Raw genomic sequence first — 22,113 nt, forward strand, 5'->3', positions numbered from 1 at the left:
CACCCACAATAACATCTGCTAAATATGTGTATGCGACCGATAACATTTGATTTGAAGCATGCATCCTTTTTTACTGGGAGGCTATGTGAAATAGTTGTATTTTGGTGAGTTAGAAGGGATATAAAAGTCTTTGATCGGTTTGAATTCTGCTGGCAAAGGACCTTAGTGGCTTTCCAGAGAGCAGAGTAGAATAGAAGGATCCGAAGGGAGTAGAATAGAATAGACAGAAACCAAATTAAATAGAAGAAGGGAACATAATAAGCAAAAGTATGATAGGTTTGAATGAATCTGTCTCATTATACGTTTGAAGCATATGAACTAAGGTGGGGAAATTGAATATGTGGCCTCATAAAGTTTGTATTTTTTAAATGTAACCTTTATTTAACTAGGCAGGTCAGTTCAGAACAAATTCTTATTTACAATGACGGCCTACACCTATGGGACTCCCAAACATGGCCGGTTGTGATACAGCCTGAAATAAAGGTTGGTCTGCCGTACAAAAAAATATTAATGCTAGCCTACTCTAACCATAAAAACTGTAAACTCTCCTCTACACGCCCCACCTGCCTGCCCTCCACCCTCTACCTATTCCCAAAACGTTGGGACAGGAAGGAAATATACACCTGTGTGAAGCTAGCCACAATAGGGAATAAAAGTCCTCCATTGAAAGTAATTTCAAAATTATACAAATAGCAGAATCATGCCATTTTTAGGCTAGATAATGTTAAACATTATGATCTTATATAAATTCAACAATTCAACAAAATATGTAATATGAATGTTTAGTACATAGTAGGTTGACTGGTGACTTAATGCTGCTCATTTCACACCGATTTCAAAGTCCAGCAATATGTGCTACGACGCAAATATTTGTGAAAACCCTTCATAGTTGTGTTCTGTGGGTGTCCCCGAGTAGGCTGATACCCCATTTCATGGGTGCACAATCTCTAGTTTAGGCTGTACAGTCCAATACGTATGTTCAATAAACACAATAGGCTGTGTAGTGAGCTGATTTCCCACAGTTAAAGTTCCCTAATAAGCTCTCTAATAAGAGCTAAGATGCTAATATTTGTGTAAACTCTACATAGTTGTGTTCTGTGAGAGTCACCGAGTAGGCTGATAACCCATTCCATGGTTGCAACATCCATAGGTTATGCTGTACAGTGCATATAAGCATATACGCACGCCCCAATGCAATTCTAAAGTCTAATACATCCACAGTGCGATTTTTTTGTGTTAAATTAGTTGTCTTTTGTTGCATTTATATAACAACATTCAGACCTTGTTTAGCATTATCTATTGCAAATATGGCATGATTCCACTATTTGCATCCGTTTGAATCACTTTCAATGGGGGGATTTTATTTTGAAGGCAAACCGCAAATTCCTCTATTGTGTCTTATTCTTATTGTGGCTAGCTTCACATAGATGAAATATACGTGGTGGAGAGATGTGCTGAAACTCCTTTCGGTTCATCCAAAAAGATCTCTCAAGCTGCCAATAGCATTCCGAAAGAACATAAATATGTAAGTATTCCTGAAAGGTTCTTTAATGTGTTAGCATTCGATGTTAGGATACAACGTAGCTTCGCATGAACACGTAGAGCTCGAGGGACATTGCACGCACCCTGAATGTAAATATAGCCTACATAGCCAATTTTACAGTAGCCGACTTCATTCGATGTTACACTTTTTGATACTGTGTATCAGTACATTGTTAGAATCAAAGTTACTTTATACAATGTTACGGTCGCACATGATATTTAGGCCTATGTGTTTCTCGTCATATCAGGGGAAGTATTATGGTTGTGTGGAATGCTGAACTGTCCTCAATGTGTCACTGTCTGTTATTGTTGTTCATACAAACTGCTACGTAACAGTAGCCTATAAATCTATCAAATTCAAAAACAACCCGCTAAACCTGATCTACAATGGGCAATTCCACGAGAACGGAATTACGCTGAGACTCTCAGATGTTTCACTTTAAACTGTATGCCAAACAAAAACCATTGATTTCAAAGTGTAACAAATCATACAACTCTATGCACAAGGACTACGTTGGAACAATTTACACATACATTTTCACAAAAACACATTTACTTGGAGAACTGTGCAGATGCAACGTTTGGGAACAGTATTACGGTCAAATCTCCCTCACGTTTTCCAAAAACGGTTAATTATCTGCTCAGAATTAAGATTCAAAGATGTCTGCAGAAAGAATGCGGTGTCAGCTATGACATGACACCTTGACTTTGAGAAAATCTATTTTGGTTATTGAACTACACTGTCAGTGACGTGGATTTACACCCAGTAACGGAATTAAATCATAGGTCCCCCTTTCTGTACATAACATAAATTATTAATTATGGATATGAACGTCATTCTCTACAAGGTGATGCATCCTGAATAGGTAGAAATATGCAATATCAGCCTTTGCATATATGGGTATTATTCTACACACTGGCTATTATTCTAATGAGCTCCGCCCCCAAACAAGACTATATTTGGGTCGCTCAGTAAAAGACCAAATCTGAACCAATCATAGACGTCTATATTTTACAAGTCTAGACATCACAGTATGGCACAATACAGCACATCACAGTAGAGTTCAGTACATTATACTGTACTGCACTCTACTGTACTTTTCTTTACTGTACTATGCTTCACTGTACTGTCCAAGAATGCATAATCGTGAGGGATATAGAGAGCAGGTGTAGCTTCGATGTAACTCTACTTGAAAATACAGTACATGATCCAAGTGATTCAATAGTTGATATTCAGCAGTCATAAAAGTATGCCTTATTTACTTTGAAGAACTACAAAATAGGGATTTTGTTAGACAGCATAGACAGCAGCTCTATAGAGATGAGATGAATGAAATAATAGTCATCAAATAAAACCAATGTAATATTCACAACTGAAATATTTTTGTAAAGTAATGTGAATACATATGGTTAATAAGTGATAAGCAGTAATGGGAAGTCACTAGCATCATGGGACTTTTATTCATTGTTTTATTCTGTGTTATAGCATTCAACCAATATAATCGAAACCGAAATGGAAAAAACTATTATTTTTTAAATAATCGAGCCAAAACCATAATGACCTCCAAAAAGCACTAATCGCTCAGCACTACAGGGTAATCAAATTAAGATCCTACATCTATATATGGGTCATTCTACAGAAGTGGTGCAAATTGGTGGTTAAAAAAAAAGCTAATTTGTATCCCATTTTTCCCAAACTTTCAGCGCACATGCCTTCCAACATATCTCAGGTAGAAACACCTGTACAATACAGTGACTTGCGAAATTATTCCCTTGGCATTTTTCCTATTTTGTTGCTTTACAACCTGGAATTAAGATAGATTTTTGAGGGGGTTTGTATCATTTCATTTACACAACATGCCTACCACTTTGAAGATGCAAAATATTTTTAATTGTGAAACAAACAAGAAATAAGACAGAAAAACAGAACATGAGCGTGCATAACTATTCACCCCCCCAAAGTGAATACTTTGTAGCACCACCTTTTGCAGCAATTACAGCTGAAAGTCTCTTGGGGTATGTCTCCATAAGCTTGGCACATCTAGCCACAGGGATTTTTGCCCATTCTTCAAGGCAAAACTTCTCCAGCTCCTTCAAGTTGGATGGGTTCCGCTGGTGTACGCAATCTTTAAGTCATACCACAGATTCTCAATTGGATTGAGGTCTGGACTTTCACTAGGCCATTACAAGACATGTAAATGTTTCCCCTTAAACCACTTGAGTGTTGCTTTAGCAGTATGCTTAGGGTCATTGTCCTGCTGGAAGGTGAACCTCCGTCCCAGTCTCAAATCTCTGGAAGACTGAAACAGGTTTCCCGCAAGAATTTCCCTGTAATTAGCGCCATCCATCATTTCTTCAATTCTGACCAGTTTCCCAGTCCCTGCCGATGGGGAAAAACATCCCCACAGGATGGTGTTCTCGAGGTGATGTTGGGATTGCACCAGACATAGCGTTTTCCTTGATGGCCAAAAAGCTACATTTTAGTCTAATCTGAGTACCTTCTTCCATATGTTTTGGTAGTCTCCCACATGCCTTTTGGCGAACACCAAACGTGTTTGCTTATTTTGTTCTTTAAGCAAGGGCTTTTTTCTGTCCGCTCTAACGTAAAGCTCAGCTCTGTGGAGTGTATGGCTTAAAGTGGTCCTATGGACAGACACTCCAATGCCCGCTGTGGCGCTTGGCAGCTTCTTCAGGGAAGGTAAATGGTTACATCAGATCTTACTTAGGGGCTTCATAGCAAAGGGGGTGAATACATGTGCATCATTTTTTTTTCATTTCACCAATTTGGACTATTTTGTGTATGTCCATTACATGAAATCCAAATAAAAATCAATTTAAATTACAGGTTGTAATGTAACGAAATAGGAAAAATAGCAAGGGGGATGAATACTTTTGCAAGGCACTGTATATACTACTGGCACACTTTATTTGAAGTATTTACCTGAATTCTTTAACACCACTAAATTTGTCACTACATAAACAGAGTGGAAAAGTTGCAATAAAGGGAGAATCATGCACCGTGGTGATCATTTTGATTAAGCTCATATTACAAATTAATTTTAGAGATGTTATTTGCATACCACATTGACAACATAGTAAAGACATTATTTTTAACCTCATTTTCAAAACCTTTACATTTAATTTATAGATATTATAAAAATGTTCAATGTTGATTGTATGAATCTGAAACTTAAATGATTGAATGAATTATGCATCTAATTAATGATGTGGTTAGATGTTTCAATTTCAACCTATCTTTGGCAGAATAACAGGCATTTCGGTGTCAAGTGTCAATCACAGAGAAATGAAGGACTGTAGATGGATATAACTTGTTTTAGTATAGACATTGCCATTGAGGGCTTCCACTGTTTAAAAGTAGTCAACTGGGTGGGAATTCCTATGGGTTGGGAGTGATCAGCCAATGATAAGAAAGTATTGTCTTCAAATTGGGTTGCCTATGGTTTGTAAACCAAAGACTACGGTAATATCCAGGAGCCAAGACCAATATCTATACCAGGACATTGATACCAAGATCCAGACCCAGTATGTTGAGACCATGACAAGTTAAAGACCGAGTTGTTGTTGTCCATTGGCCTTGATCAAGAGTACATTGGCCCTGTCTTCAATTGTAAGAAACTCAAGTAGAGTAAACTTGAGTACTGTACATTAGGGTACAGTACAGTAGAGTACATTACAGCAGTGGTTCTCAACTGGTTTTGTATCGGGACCCAAATTGAACCAGGTTTTCTGTCACAACCCAATATTCGCATGAAAATAATAGGCCAAAATGCAATCTGTAAAACAATTTTTAGTGCTATATTGATAGTAAATGTGACAATAATGACAAGGGAACAACATTCCCACCTTTTCCATTGTTTATAATTACATTTTGCCCATATTCTTGATTTAAGAATATTAAGAAGCTCACTGGTTTGAGACCACAAGATCAACTACATCTGCTAAATAGCGTTAATAGCTCTACATTGAAAATACTGGGATTAAATAAAAATTGTTCAGGGATGAAGTTATTTTAAAATAAAAAAAGTATATTAATTATAATCTCTAAACACTTTCTACCTGGCTTTAGTCATTTCAGTTCAGACTGGAGTATTTTTTTTCATGAACATTTATTTTTTAGACACCCGCTACCCACTCAAAAACCATTCAAAAATGTGGGTTGTGACCGATCAGGTGAGAACTGCTGCATTACTGTACAGTACATTATAGATGTCTATGTTTTGGCCATTATTTGGGCTCTTGGAGGGTTTGAGCCCCCTTGATGGCTATGCATCTCAATGGTCTACACTTTTTCCTATAGTGTGCACTTGTCCACAACCCACATGGTGGTCCTCTGTAGCTCAGTTGGTAGAGCTTGGCGCATGCAACTTCATGTCACAGACGCCATAATGGCACAGATACAAAGATGAGACCTATATATATTTCTATGGTGTCTATTGTTTCAATTTTGACCGTTCTGGTTTGGACAATTTTTTTTATTTTTGGGGGACTTTAAAGAATCCCCCATAGCTAACATATGGCTGGCTATCTTTAATTTGGACAGATGTATGTCCTAGGAAACATATATTTAAATCCCAAAACGGTAGTTTGAAAAATTCATGAAGATATACCAACTTGCGTACTCATATTCTCCAAAATGTTTGCAGACAGACTACTCACCATGTGGCCATGCTGGAGAGGTGTGCAATCCCATCACATGGAGATATTTGTAGGGGTGTGGCTTAAGGCACATTCATTCTACAATATTTGTATGTACAGTTGAAGTCAGAAGTTTACATACACTTAGGTTGGAGTCATTGAAACTCGTTTTTCAACCACTCCACAAATTACTTGTTGACAAACTATAATTTTGGCAAGTCGGTTAGGACATCTACTTTGTGCGTGACACAAGTAATTATTCCAACAACTGTTTCCAGAAAGATTATTTCACTTATAATTCACTGTATCACAATTTCAGTGGGTCAGAAGTTTACATACACTAAGTTGACTGTGCCTTTTAAACAGCTTGAAAAATTCTAGAAAATGTTGTAATGACTTTACAAGTTCTGATAGGCTAATTGACATAATTTGAGTCAATTGGAGGTGTACCTGTGGATGTATTTCAAGGCCTACTTTCAAACTCAGTGCCTCTTTGCTTGACATCATTGGAACATCTAAAGAAATCAGCCAAGACCTCAGAAAAACAAATGTAGACCTCCAAAAGTCTGGTTCATCATTGGGAGCAATTTCCAAATGCCTGAAGGTACCATGTTCATCTGTACAAACAATTGTATGCAAGTATAAATACCATGGGACCACGCAGCCGTCATACCGCTCAGGAAGGAGACGCATTCTGTCTCCTAGAGATGAACGTACTTTGGTGCGAAAAGTGCAAATCAATCTCAGAACAACAGCAAAGGACCTTGTGAAGATGCTGAAGAAAACAGGTACAAATATCTATATCCACAGTAAAACGAGTCCTATATCGACATAACCTGAAAGGCCGCTCAGCAAGGAGGAAGTCACTGCTCCAAAACTACCATTAAAAAAGCCAAACTACGGTTTGCAAGTGCACATGGGGACAAAGTTTGTACTTTTTGGAGGAATGTCCTCTGGTCTGAAGAAACAGAAATAGAACTGTTTGGCCATAATAACCATCGTTATGTTCGGAGGAAAAAGGGGGATGCTTGCAAGCCGAAGAACACCATCCAACCATGAAGCATGGGGGTGGCAGCATCATGTTGTGGGGGTGCTTTGCTGCAGGAGGGACTGGTGCACTTCACAAAATAGATGGAATCATGAGGATGCAAAATTGTGTGGATATATTGAAGCAACATCTCAAGACATCAGTCAGAAAGTTAAAGCTTGGTCGCAAATGGGTCTTCTAAATGGACAATGACCCCAAGCATACTTCCAAAGTTATGGCTTAAGGGCAACAAAGTCAAGGTATTGGAGTGGCCATCACAAAGCCCTGACCTCAATCCCATAGAAAATTTGTGGGCAGAACTGGAAAAGCGTGTGCGAGCAAGGAGGCCTACAAACCTGACTCAGTTACACCAGCTCTGTCAGGAGGAATGGGCCAAAATTCACCCGACTTATTGTGGGAAGCTTGTGGAAGGCTACCCAAAACGTTTGACCCAAGTTAAACAATTCAAAGGCAATGCTACCAAATACTAATTGAGTGTATGTAAACTTCTGACCCACTGGGAATGTGATGAAAGAAATAAAAGCTGAAATAAATCATTCTCTCTACTGTTATTCTGACATTTTGCATTCTTAAAATAAAGTGGTGATCCTAACTGACCTAAGACAGGGATTTTTTACTAGGATTAAATGTCAGGAATTGTTAAACTGAGTTTAAATGTATTTGGCTAAGGCGTATGTAAACTTCCGACTTCAACTGTATGTGTTTCGGTAGTGACCACAAAAGGTGGGACAGCTTTTTTTTAGAGAAAGATGTTGAAAAAAGTGTAAAAAATTACAAGTTAGATCAGTATCTTTCAATGTAATAATACTCAGTGTTTCCCCTAGGATATTTTTTTGCATAGTTGGTAAAGTTAGCGTTGGTGGCGAGGTAGTGGGCGTGGCCAATGCTGCAGCCCTCTCCTCTCCTCAGATTGAGTTTTTTAAAAGCTAATGTCCTGCAATTGTACACATTTTGGCATGGGACTGAGAACATTTCTAGACATTCTGTCATGGAGCTGAGAGTACATTTGTAGTTTTAAAGCTTTCCTGCAATTCTACACAGGGATAATGCCGTGTTCTTATGCGATCTGAGTAACTCAAACATTATAACAAAATCAATGCAATTTTTTTAAATGTTAGATTATCCCTGTCTCTTTATGGTTGTTGTTAGTTCTCAAAGCTGATTTTATAAGTATATAGGTCCATTATCTTTTCTACATACTTTATCTGGTTTTATTCGTTTAAGTTTACACTGAAAATGTTTTACCATCCCTATTTTTTTTAAATCATATATTTTGGAGTGGCGGCAAAGATTTAGCAGTGGCGTCCCGCTAAATTAATATAGGGGACACATTGATAGTAATATTAGAACAACTCAAGATGTTTTATTGAATTAAAAATATACAAAAATCAGTAAATTCTTTATTTTCAAACATGAAGTTTGGGAGTCAGAGTTTGGGACAGCCACCTCTAAATAAAAATAGCTGTATAAACAATACATTTGTACTACATTAATTAAAAAATGTTTCTTATTGCCTTGGATTAAATTATAGCATAATATGATGTGAATAAATGTCCTAAGTTTGGAGACTTAACTGTTTTTAAAAACCTTTTTTTGGAGTTGGGACTGCAATTTGCAGCACTTCTTTAGAATCACCCATTTAGGGAGTAGGTTGCCATTTGGTACACAGGCCAAGTGTGCTGTGCCGCTATGTCTGATGGAAATAGTGATGCATACTTCAGGCGAGGCGATACTCCCACAAATCCACTGTAACAAGGTTGAGGCTGCGCCCTTCAACCACTAGACAGCTGTTTGAATACCAGCCAGCACAAGTGGGCAATGCTGTAACACAGTAGTCACACCACTGTTATGGTTTGGGGTTTTATAGGGAAATAGATGTCATACATTTGAAAGACCATCTCATCATGCTGAAGACAAATGGGAGACATTTTAAAGTTGCTCGGCCTGAAGAAAGTGAAAAACAAACACACATTCGTACAATGTGTGTAATCAACCACGACGAGGAGGATCTTTGCACCTGTGCCTATGTGTGTAGCCAGCCTATATCATTCTGAAACATATGAACACATCTACCATTGTCTGGAGCTGAATGCAATGGAACCATGTCATTTGCGTCCTTTTCATATAGGCCTACATAGCACACTGGCTGAGAACACCTACGCCAGAGGAATTTCAACCTTTCCTAATGTAGCAGTAGGTCTTCATATACTGTATAGTCAGCTAAGCAGATGATTGTATTCAGTGAAGTGACAGGAAATGGAAATAACACATTGAAGTATTACAATGTAAATGTACTTTTTAATCCGTCTGTCTGCATATTTCAAGACATGGCATATTTTGGGTGCAGTGAGATACCCGACGGGTTGGACCATACTTTTCTCGTCAATCGTCTTCAAATCATTTAGACTTTTAACTGTAAATCAACCAATCCTCCAGCGTTGACACAATGGAAAGGTCAAATTCTTTATTATCTAAATGCTGAAAGTGCGTGGGCGACGGAGAGAAACTGATGGTGCCGTTTGAGGCCATGTGGTGGAGAGTGATACGGGCGCTGGAGATGGGGGTGTGAGCAGGTGGGTCCGGGCAGGGCTGATGTTGTGCATACAGGGTCCGGGCAGGGCTGATGTTGTGCATACAGGGTCCGGGCAGGGCTGATGTTGTGCATACAGGGTCCGGGCAGGGCTGATGTTGTGCGTGTTTGTATGCATCTGTATTGTTATCATTTGGATGTGTATATTTTGTATTATTTAAAAAATCCGTTATCATAAATAAAATCTTTAAAAAAGGAAATAACACATTGGGAGTGTGAATCAGTGGTGTGAGCACGTGGTTGATGTGGCCAAAACCAATAAAGGCCAATTGTCTAGAAAAAAAACTCCACATGTTTAATATAATAATATTAGCTATAATAGGCCTAACCATGTTATTACACCAATCAATTGAACACTGACGGGAATGAAGTGTATTTCAGGCAAAGTCAATTTCTTCGTACTTCATACCTGTACATTGCTCGTTTGTTTGCCCAAAAAACACACCATGACTGTTTGAATAACCGAAAACCCCAAACCACACCTTTTCATTGCGCTGTTCTATATGTCCCATATACTGTCCCCTATCAGTGATACGCAAAAGTAAGCATATAACATAATGTAGGAGGGCGTGTGTTGATAGGTATTGGTTACAGAGCGGTTGAGTTCAGGGCCTTGTGCACTCGCAGTGGAAACAAGGACATGAGTCAAAGACGTGTGTGTGTGTGTGGCAGCTTGCATGTGTGGTCGACTATATAAAAAGGTTGAACGTCAGCTCGGCCACATTCAGGTTCTCTTTTCTTTTACTCGCTTTTTCACTCTCTGTTTTCTGGTCCTAAAAATAATACCAAAAACCCAATTCCCTGGAGGGTGTGTGTGTGTTCAGGCAACCATGAGATCTGGGAGGCTAGGACTAAGTCACAGCTGTACACATACAGAGAGAGAGAGGGCGAGAAGAGAAGGGAAAACTGCAAAGAGAGAGAGTAAATAAGGGATAAAGTCAGAGGGAGGAGAGAAGCAGATGGAGAGGGAGGGAGCTATTCTGAGGTCCTGGTACTTTGGCCCCAGGAGGGCCCCTGCTCTGCTCTGTGTCGCTCTGGACATAGGAGGTCTGCAGCCAGGTGGCAAGGTGGTCTTGATTTAGTTCCAGCGCAGCACTGACACCTGATTTCAGCTTGTCCACTTATTATGGTCTTCAGTTTAGATAGTTAATTGAAGTCTTCAATTGTCTCATATTTTGACAGTTCGTTTCCAGGAATGTCTTTCCACAGCTAACACAGGTAGCATACAGTGTTGGTTTTCATTTGACAGTTTCGCCTTCTTTGGAAGCTGGTGTACAACAACATTGGTGTATCTATCTTTCTCTTGCTCGCTCTTTCTCTCTCCACCCCCCTCTTTCTCCCTCTCTCCTCCCCCTCTCTCATTATCTCTGGTTGGTATGCAAACACTGTTTAGCTTCCTTGTGTGACCCCATTAGACAGATATTTTTGTTGCATTCCAAACACACTGTAATTAGGCTGAATGACTGAAAGCACATCCAAGTTGTTACACTAGGCCTACAGAACACAAGTTAGATATGAAAAGAGCACCCAGTCTAGTAACTTAGTGCGGGACCCGTCCAGGCAGAGGGCACATTCGTAATGGCACTCTATTCTCTAAAGTGCTCTACTTTTTGACCAGAGCCCCTGGTCAAAAGTAGAGCACCATCTACAGAATTGGGTGGCGTTTTCAGAAAGCAGCCTGAGCGTATGGCCCAGGGAAGGCAGTGAATGATCCATGAACACCCGAGGTTTTAATGGATATGTGCTGTAGCATTCAGGCCCATAGCCAGAGAGCCAGTCAAGGAGCATCAGCGTGTCACAAGTGAACATTTGTCGCGGAAATCAGCCTTGTTTACATAGCGGGGATGAAAAGAACATAATTTTGTCTGTACTGGTCTTCCGTAATTAGAAGCATTAGCGCATCACATTGTTCGTATAGCACTGGACGCTAACAGCTCGAATCCCGTTGTGACGTAGTGGTGGACACTTTGGAGTGACAGGCCCCAGGAATGTTTTCATGGTTTCAAATATCTGTCCACAACGCCTCAGGCGACCTGTCTTCTCGACACCCTAACCTCACGGGAATGTCTGGAGGCTGAGAATGACTGACTGAGCTCTCCTCTTACATCTTACTGGGCGTGCCTCTGCTTCCTCACCACAATGCACACACACACACACACACACAGTCACACACACGCATGCACTGAGCCGTGCATTGTTTGTACCGTCACTGCAGACTCTGTTCCTCATTTCCTTCGTTATAGCATAGCAGCAGTGTCCTGTTTGCAGGACACCGCTGCTGTACAGACCTGTGTGTGTGTTTTTAAGTTTTAATGTCACGGGCACAAGTACAGTGAAATGGCTTTATTGCAAGCTTTAAACGCAACAATGCAGTAACGGATATCAATGTAGTACTAAAAATAACAAAAGGTAGAACAAAAACACTCAAGGTATGAAAATAAGAAGAGCACGAGAAGGTCAGTTTCCGTACCATATTTACAATGTGCAGGGATACTGGAGTGATAGAGGTATAGGGGTAAGGTGACTAGGCATAAGGATATATGATAAACAGAGTAGCAGCAGTGTATATGATGATCGTATGTAAGTGTGTGGCGAGTCAGTATAAATGTGTGTGCATGTTATGTGTATGTGAGCACATTATGGGTGTGGGCGTGTCAGTGTGCGTGAGTCAACTCCCGATTGTCTGTGTATCCATTTTGTTTGCTATTTATCAGTCTTATGGCTTTCGGGATAGAAGCTGTTCAGGATCCTGTTGGTGTCAGACTTGATGCACCGGTATGGCTTGGGTGGCTGGAATCTTTCCAGGATTTTCCTCGCCTTCCTTTCACACCACCTAATATAGAGGTCCTGGATGGCAGGGAGCTCAGCTCCAGTGATGTACTAGGCTGTACCTCACCATCCACTGTAGCGCCATGCGATCGAGGGCGGTGCTGTTGCCATACCAAGCAGTGGTGCAACCATTCAAGATGGTCTCAGTGGTGCAACTGTACAACCTTTTGAGGATTTAAGGGCCCATGCCAAACCTTTTCAACCTCCTGATGGGGAAGAGGCACTGTCACGCCTTCTTCACGACTGCGTGCGTGTGTGGTCCATTTAAGTCCTTAGTGATTTGGACACCGAGGATGCCTACCACCGTTGTGTCGTCAGCAAACGTGATGATGGAGTTGGAGGCGTGCGTGGCCACACAGTCGTGGGTGAACAAGGAGTACAGGAGGGGACTAAGAACACACCCCTGTGGGGCCTCAGTGTTGAGGGTCGATGTGTCGGAGGTGATGTTGCGTACCCTGGGGTCGGCCTGTCAGGAAGTTCAGGATGCAGTTGCAGAGGGAGGTGTTCAGTCCCAGGGTCCTAAGCTTGGTCATGACAATGGTGTTTAATGCTGAGCTGTAGTCAATGAACAGCTGTCTCACATAAGAGGAATACCTATCTAGTTGGGTGAGGGCAGTGTGGGGTGCAATTGAGATTGCGTCGTCTATGGATCTGTTGGGGTGTTATGCAAATTGGAGTGGGTCTAGGGTGTCTAGGATTATGGAATTGATGTGTGTCATAACCAGCCTCTCAAAGCACTTCATGATTACATATGTGAGTACTAGAGGGTGGTAGTCATTGTGGCATGAAGCCTTAGAGTTCTTGGGAACAGGGATGATTGTGGTCATCTTAAAACATGTGGGGATTACAGACTGGGGCAAGGAGAGGTTGAAAATTACTGTGAGTATGCCTGCCAGCTGTTCTGCGTATGCTCTGAGAACGCGCCCTGAAATACCACCCTGCGGTGTGTGTGTGTGTGTGATCTCCAGGGCACCTGGCCAGGCTAAGTGTGTTAATCCCAGTGTGTTTACTCACCCAGCAGTGCTCTTCCTGTGCATCAGCCTGAACCCCTGAGCCACAGCCTTAACGCTGTGTGTTAGTTATTCCCACTGGGCCAGAGGTCACGTCACTACCTAGCAGCCCCTCTGAACACCAAACGCTCCCCCCAACACTTCAGGCTCAACTTCAACGTTCCCCGATGCCCGTGATTGACGGAGGAGGGCGACATGGGAAACTGGCCTTGGAGAGATCCCATGGTCTGGGGGCATGCCATCCAGCCAGCTGAGCCTCGCACTGGAGCGGGGCGGCCTGTTTGTAAATAGTCCCATGCCTCAGCCACGCTCACACTTCCTCCCCCTGGACAGACCCGGGGCGGCAGGAAATTTGGACCGTTGGTCTGTGTGCATGGGTGCATGGCCGGGCCTAGCTTTCAGCACCATTACCTCAACACCACATACAGGAGCTGGGGCCTCAGGCCTGGGCCTTTGATGTCAGAAGGCTTTGGATAGTTGAAGATGCAGTCCGGGATCTTAAGCACTTACAAATTCGTAACATATTGTACAAATCTGAATTGCATTTTTGTTTTTAATATACTGTATATATTTTTTTTGCAGGATGTAACATAACATACTAAATGGATGATACAGTACACAACTGTGCACAATTTGTGGGGACCTGTTTTGGCTCGTGAGCACTTCTTTCAAAACTCCTGGCTGAAATGATAGAAAATCTCTCGAGCGTCACTTTAAGCTACACAGGGACAGCATATACTCTACCCTGCCTGTATGGCCTCAATACAGCACGCTCACCATGGTCGTGTTCGTGGGCACATTAAATGTTCAAACATTTTGCAACTAAAAGAGCGTGTCTTATTGGACAGTTCCAGGTAGTCCATCCCTGTTTGGTCTGTCTTCCGTTTGGTGCCTAATGAACACGACCCAACAGCCTCTGGTATTTGCAGTGTCATTTTATAACCGTCGAGAGCATCAGCAGATGCACTTTTTGAAGCTTTGCACGGTGCGACAAGGACAGGGACTATGCAGGGGGAAGTTGTGCCTACAAGGACAGGGACTATGCAGGGGGAAGTTGTGCCTACAAGGACAGGGACTATGCAGGGAGAAGTTGTGCCTACAAGGACAGGGACTATGCAGGGAGAAGTTGTGCCTACAAGGACAGGGACTATGCAGGGGGAAGTTGTGCCTACAAGGACAGGGACTATGCAGGGGGAAGTTGTGCCTACAAGGACAGGGACTATGCAGGGGGAAGTTGTGCCTACAAGGACAGGGACTATGCAGGGAGAAGTTGTGCCTACAAGGACAGGGACTATGCAGGGAGAAGTTGTGCCTACAAGGACAGGGACTATGCAGGGGGAAGTTGTGCCTACAAGGACAGGGACTATGCAGGGGGAAGTTGTGCCTACAAGGACAGGGACTATGCAGAGGGAAGTTGTGCCTACAAGGACAGGGACTATGCAGGGGGAAGTTGTGCCTACAAGGACAGGGACTATGCAGGGGGAAGTTGTGCCTACAAGGACAGGGACTATGCAGAGGGAAGTTGTGCCTACAAGGACAGGGACTATGCAGGGGGAAGTTGTGCTGTAGTTAGTTCGACTAACCTATTGGGGAAAGTAGAAAAGGTCACTGAACGTTACCACATTAACATTTAGATGACCTCTTTTTCCTGTGCTTCGCGTATCATTTATGGAAAGAAACACTTTGTTTTCAGAGAGATTATAAAGAGAGTTGGACTTGTGTTGAACTCATCAGTGTTTGGCTGTCATGACATTTTAAAGGGGCAGTCTGGGATTCAAGGGGCTACAGGTGAGTGGGAGTGCGTAAGCAGCATAAGCCTTCCACCTCTCTCTGTAGCCAGCGTTGAAATGTTGACTTATGGCATTATAAACCCTCCCTAAGCCCCTTGTGAAATCTGCCCGCTTGTATTCATATCAGGGATAAGCCGTGCCTCTCTGCTATTGGTGTGGTAGAGCGAGGGGGAGGGAGGGGAGTGTTGAATGTGACTGTCCCATAAAGAGTAGGAATGGTGTAGTAGCTGTGTACCGTTGACTACAGCTGTAGACTAGACTAACTTATCGCTTCTTTGGCTGCTTAGCTGAAAGACCGATTTTTTTTTTTTGACTCCTGCTCGCTCTCTCTCCCTCTTGTCTCTCTCCTATCGCTCTTCCACTTCCTCTCTCTTTCTCTCTATCACCACACGCACACTCCTCTTCCTCTTTCTCTCTCTCGCCTCCTCATCATCTCCTCCTTAGCAGCAGTGGAATGAGCAGGCTGAGGCGGGGAGATGCCTTACGTGGATCGGCAGAACAGGATCTGTGGCTTCCTGGACATCGAGGAGAATGAGAACAGCGGCAAGTTCCTCCGACGCTACTTCATCCTGGACACCAAGGAGGGTAGCCTGGTATGGTACATGGACAACCCACAGGTAGGACAGCAGAGGAGTACACACGCACACAGGAGCAGACGCACGTACACAGAACATACCCTGGGACGTGTAGTTCTGGACTACATACATTTCACAGAGGAGATCATGAGTTGGGCTGTGACGCTCTCACTACCCTCAACAGTCGTCATTGTCTGTCTGTTTGCTTAACGCATGCATTTAGGCTGATGTCATTACTTGAATGGGCAGCAGCTGAAGCTGACTCGTGTACTTACTGTGTGCACTGTAGTAGGACAATAGCAGTAGGATGGATTGAATAGCTGCTTGTGTTTGGACTGAGCTAATCTCATAACGTGTTGGACTGGATTGATCTGTCTGGTCTGGCCAGACCTCTCTGGGCCCCATCAAGAAGAAATGTGTGTGTCGTCCGCTGGGGAGATGATGTTACATCTGGGATAACAAACCCCCCCACACCGCAACCCGTACGTCTGCCCAGCCATCCGTCGGTCCATTCGTCCGTCTACCTGTCCCTCCCCCAGATCTCTACTCTCGTGACGTGTGAAGTAAGGCTCATGACTTGAGCTTTTTCATCTCTGAACTTGTGGGATTTTACGCTCCCGTCGATATATAAAGTATAGCTGCTTTACAGTTGGAACAGTATAATAGTGCTCTTTAACAGGGGTACTCGCGTACTATTTGAGAAGGTCCGGTCACCCAAATTTCCTAGGTGGCAAAGGTCCGGGTGGATAATGTAATTTATCGGCGTAGTAACAAACCCCCACACCGCAACCAATGCGACCCCCCCCCCCCCCCTAAACCCTCTTGTTGGCGGAAGAAAATGTTGCTGTTTTAAAGCTAACTTCCTGTAATTATATGCGTTCTTCCATGTCTTGTGTGCTTGTGATACCGGGGTCGAAGCCTGACCGTTCTGGTCCGTATTGACCCCGTTCTGGGTCCGGATTCGGTCAGTGGTCTGCCAGTTGAGTATGGAGGCTCCTATAGTATAACAGCAGTGTTACTGATTTGGACATTCCTTTACACGGCATAAAATGACAAGAGAAAGGATTCATCTTGTAAACCTGATGTAGATGCTAACCAATCAATCAAACTTCGGTGTAAACAGAAAAAGAACTCTCCTGAGAATGCAGGCCATTTTAAATGCATGTCATCTTGTTTGGCTGGGAGTGGGAGCTCAGTGAGGAATACTTGTACAAAGACCGATTTGGTCATGCCCCCAAAAAAGATGTAATTTATTGATGCTGCCCTGGGCTCTGAATTATTTAATTCAGTTTAGTTTCCATCTCCTTCTCCAAGACCTGCTAAAAGTTTCATGCTTTATCACTGTTGAATTTCTTTGATTCTCAGACAGTTTTCCGACTCTTAAGTTCTGTTCTCAAGTTCACTCCGGTTCTATTCTCCTCCGAACCTTCTCTAGCTGTCCCTTTGATTTCCTGGTCTACCACTGTCCTATTTAAGCACTTTATATTATGTTGTTTTCAGGTTTGCGATCTCACAATTTCTCTCTCCTCTCTCTCTCGCTGTCTCTGTCTCATGTTTAGAACCTGCCCAAAGGAGCTGAACATGTTGGCTCCCTCAAACTCTCTTACATCTCAAAGGTCAGTCAAGTTGTCCAATTATATCTCATCTGACAGACACAGACATGGCAAACCACAGTCTTAGGTGTGAACATCCAGTGTTTCCCTTAGGTTTTTATTTATTTGGTGGTGGCAACCGTCGTGGGGAGTGGTGGGGGTCGTAATAGCCATGGTCAGCGTGGTCAGCCCATTGGCGTGGTTTAAATAGGTCCATATTTGGCGGCAGAGAGAGAAATGTGCAGTTTTTTTGGCACATTTCTTATTATTCTGTACATTTCCATGGAGCTGAGATTTTTTTCTTTTTTTCTTTGTGAGAACAAAAATTTCCTGCAATTCTATGCATTTTTCCATGGCTAATTCTGTGTTCTTATGCTCAAACATTATAATATAAAACCATTGGGGACGCCAATCGTGGTCCCTGGGGATGTGCCCTGCGTGTCCTATTAGTAATCCAGCCACCACAAAAATGCTCCTAAATTCTTATTTATTTTTTAATTCTCCTTGACAGTCTAGCTTTTATTTATGGGGTTTTCTAGTTCTTAAAGATTTATATTCCAAAACAATATATAGGTAAATGATCTAGTCTACATACTTTCTATTTAGTCATTTTTAAGGTTCTACTGAAAGGGTTTTTCTATCCCGAAAATGAATAGCAGCGATCAGGTGCCGTTGCTAAGTGCCTACATGGGAAAGATTAACATCTGCCCCACGTTCACTCATTCTCTTCCTCTCTTTCTATCACTCTCTCTCCTAGGTGAGTGATGCCACCAAGCTGCGACCGAAGGCGGAGTTCTGCTTCGGTAAGTCCTACAACCTCTGGATTTGACACAGTGGATCCGTGAACCAAATGTTTGCGACACTCGACGGTGGTTTTTATATGTGTATGAGTACTGTATGTTTTGGCTAGCGCAGAGGTAAGTATTGTCTCTCAGGTTGGCGCTGGTCGGTGGCATTGTGCTGTCTGAGGGGGCTCTGAAGGAGGAAGCAGGGGGCACTGGGGAGGGAGCGCTCGGGGGTTGGTAGTAGGCTTGTAGCAAGGAGGCCCCTAACCTTCAACTATTGTTCATCAGAGTAGACCGGACAAACACACTGTAGGGGGCTTTGTCAACTCCTCCCCAGGGGATTCAAATGAGAAACCAGGGCCTCGTAACATGTGCTTTACATACACACACACACACACACACACACACACACACACACACACACACACACACACACACACACACACACACACACACACACACACACAATACTTTGTCTTCAGTGTCATTCTCTCAGGGCCCCTTTATACTAATTGGACTAGAATGAGTTAGTTCACTAAGGTGGATGATGTGAGGCCCCGTGCAGCTCATAGATGGTAGCCAGTAAATGCACTGTTCACCTGTCCCCTCCTTCCACAGCCTCCTTTTCCCTCTTTTCCTCCCACCCTACGTTGCGGAGGTTTGGATGGGACAGTTTCCTATATGACGTGCTGTTGTTCAACAGGCCCTTTGTCCCTCAGCGGCCCCACTCAAGAGTATAGCTCCCCCACACTCAATAGAAGGAAGCAGTAGGATGACCCGCCAGTGACTGCAAAGCGCTGGCTCGACCCAAGCATGTCATTGGATGAGGGGGGTGTCGGGGTCTCGCGCTTTCCTGCATGACAGGATGCTGGCGTCCCAATCGGAACCCCCCCTCTAAATCTCTGGGATATTATTAGCCTAGTTATTTGCATGATCCAGATCCACTTTTGGATTCCTCCCCCAATAGTCCCATCAATCTATTCTGCCACTACACAGTTTTGTGTTGTGACTACAGTTTTACGACTAGCTACCTGACTGTCGAGGTTAACCTCTCTAGGGGGTGTGGGACGGTAGCGTCCCACCTGGCCAACATCCAGTGAAATTGCAGAGCGCGAAATTCAAAAATACTCAATTCAAATATTTAACATTCTTGAAAATATATGTGTTATACATCTTGTTAATCCAGCCGCCGTATCAGATTTCAAAAAGGCTTTATGGCGAAAGCAAACCATGTGATTATCTGAGGACAGCACTCAGCACACAAAACATTACGTACAGTTACCAGCCAAGTAGATTAGTCACGAAAGTCAGAAATAGCAATACAATTAATCACTTACCTTTGATCTTCGTATGGTTGCACTCACAAGACTCCATGTTACACAATAAATGTTTGTTTTGTTCGATAAAGTCCCTCTTTATATCCAATAACCTCCATTTTGTTGACGCATTTTGTTCAGTAATCCAATGGCTCAAATGCGGTCACAAGAGGCAGACAAAAATTCTAAGTAGTATCTGTAAAGTTTGTAGAGACATGTCAAATGATGTTTATAATCAATCCTCGGGTTGTTTTTAGCCTAAATAATCGATAATATTTCAACCGGACAAAAGCTTCGTCATTATAAAAGGAAAACAAGAAAGGCGTGCTCTCGGTCGTGCGCAGTAACCAGCTCTGAGGACATCCCAGGGTCCACTCACTCAATGTTGTCATTCTCCCTCATTTTTCAGAATAAAAGCCTGTCTAAACAATGTCTAAAGACTGTTCACAACTAGTGGAAGCCATAGGGAATGGAATCTGGGTCCTATCCCTTTAAATGGTGGATAGGCTTTCATTGGAAAACAGCCATTTCAAAGTAATGGCACTTCCTGGAAGGATTTTCCTCAGGTTTTCACCTGCCATGTCAGTTCTGTTATACTCACAGACATTATTTTAACAGTTGTAGAAACTTTAGAGTGTTTTCTAACCAAATCTACCAATTATATGCATATCCTAGCTTCTGGGCCTGAGTAGCAGGCAGTTGACTTTGGGGCACGCTTTTCATCCGGAGGTGAAAATAGTGCCCCCTACCCTAATGAAGTTAACCTTCCTCAGCCCTGACTGAGTCTAACATACTGCACCATGTTTTTTTACATTTTATTTTATTTAACATTTATTTAACTAGGCAAGTCAGTTAAGAACAAATTCTTAGTTACAATGACGACCTACGTTAAGGATATGCTCGTCATCGACAAGGAGTAGGGAGTTTGTTAGGATGAAAAGAAACTGAATAGAGTTAAGCACAGGCAAAATCCTAGAGGAAAACCTGGTTCAGTCTGCTTTTCAACAGACACTGGGAGACGAATTCACCTTTCAGCGGGACAATAACCCAAAACTCAACTTGTAACACAGTAAAATGTGGAAATAGTCAAGAAGTGTATCACTTCATAATCGCTGCATTTTATAGATGGTATCTAGTTACACTGTTTATGCAGTAGTGTATTGTAGTATAGGGCCACTGAATAGGTATTGATTAGTGGCTCTTGAGGGTTGTTGAGGGCATCAGCAATGGTCCAATTGATAAAAGGCTGGATTTTTTTTATCACCAATTGCATCATTTCTATTACATTTGTTAACCAGCCACTGAACTAATGGCTACAGAATGATTAGGTAACATATTTCATTAAATAACTTGTACGGTCAGAGAGCATCACTTTAAAATCACGATGGCCAGGGACAGAAGACATCGTAATCACCAATGTTCCTTTTTAGAGATCATTTGTGTTTGCATATCTTTGTGTTCAGAATATTGGTTTTATTAATTGCCATCTGTAATAGTCTGTTGTATAGCAATGGCCAGCATTCTAAAGGTGTCCTCTGTCATTTGTTGAGTTATCCCAGGAAGTTCCAGATTTGGATCACTTGTATTATTTCTCAGTATGACAAATTTCCCCTAAAACAACCCCAATTATGTTTTGTAACATTATTGTTTCAATGATAGATCATTAGATCTGATGGCAAATATTTACCAAAATCCATGGTTTTTAAGACAAGATCCACCCAATACAATGTTCCATTGTTGTTTGAAACGGTAATTTTCAATGCGAATGTTTACATTCCAACTTGTCTCATCATTCCTTTATCAGCCGGCTAACATTCTATTGCGTAGACTCCCATAAACAAGATATAGAAAAGTATGAAACTAAAAAAAAAGTGACTATTTTGGAGTGGCTATCATATTTTAATACCATCAAACCTTTGCCACCCCAAAGTGGACACATTTTACCTCTGGCCCGTGGACTAATAGATTGCTATTTGGGATGCAATAAAAGTTCTCTCTGGATTCCGAACTTGGGATCCAGTCGACTGTTAACAGCATGATATTCTGAGTGTCAGACTAGTTAGCAGGAATATATTACAGCGACGCATATGGGCCTGACTGGCAGAACTGCTACTGTTCTCTGTTTGAAAACTGACCGGAAATCTGTCTCTTTCTCTCTCTCAAGTCGTCAATGCTGGTATGAGGAAGTTCTACCTCCAGGCCAACGATCAGCAGGATCTGGTAGAGTGGGTCAACGTGCTCAACAACGCCACCAAGATCACAGTGAGTGCCCCGCCCTGCTACCTGTCATAAGTAGCACTTTGTCACAGCCCCCTACAGGCACCACCTCCTGTAGTACAAGACTGCTCCCATCTCAACCCCTCTGGGAAGGATCTGTTAT

The 22,113-nt window shown here is 42.4% G+C and overlaps 1 protein-coding gene across 4 annotated transcripts in view; it reads left to right on the forward strand.

Moving 5' to 3' along the window:
• The first annotated feature begins 1,412 nt into the window (after positions 1–1,412).
• LOC120029711 (pleckstrin homology domain-containing family A member 1-like) overlaps positions 1,413–22,113 on the forward strand; it is a 35,320-nt gene continuing 14,619 nt past the window's right edge. For 3 of the 4 annotated variants that reach the window (XM_038974981.1, XM_038974978.1, XM_038974980.1), the window contains exons 1-5: positions 1,417–1,525; positions 15,910–16,082; positions 17,600–17,656; positions 18,390–18,435; positions 21,898–21,995. In XM_038974981.1, coding sequence (XP_038830909.1) covers positions 15,942–16,082; positions 17,600–17,656; positions 18,390–18,435; positions 21,898–21,995 — 342 coding nt within the window. In that variant the 5' untranslated portion in view covers positions 1,417–1,525; positions 15,910–15,941. Of the gene's footprint in view, positions 1,526–15,909; positions 16,083–17,599; positions 17,657–18,389; positions 18,436–21,897; positions 21,996–22,113 lie in introns of all 4 variants that reach the window. The other variant, XM_038974979.1, reaches the window with a different exon arrangement.

This window comes from Salvelinus namaycush, chromosome 35, assembly GCF_016432855.1.
Source record: "Salvelinus namaycush isolate Seneca chromosome 35, SaNama_1.0, whole genome shotgun sequence".
Lineage (NCBI taxonomy): Eukaryota > Metazoa > Chordata > Actinopteri > Salmoniformes > Salmonidae > Salvelinus > Salvelinus namaycush.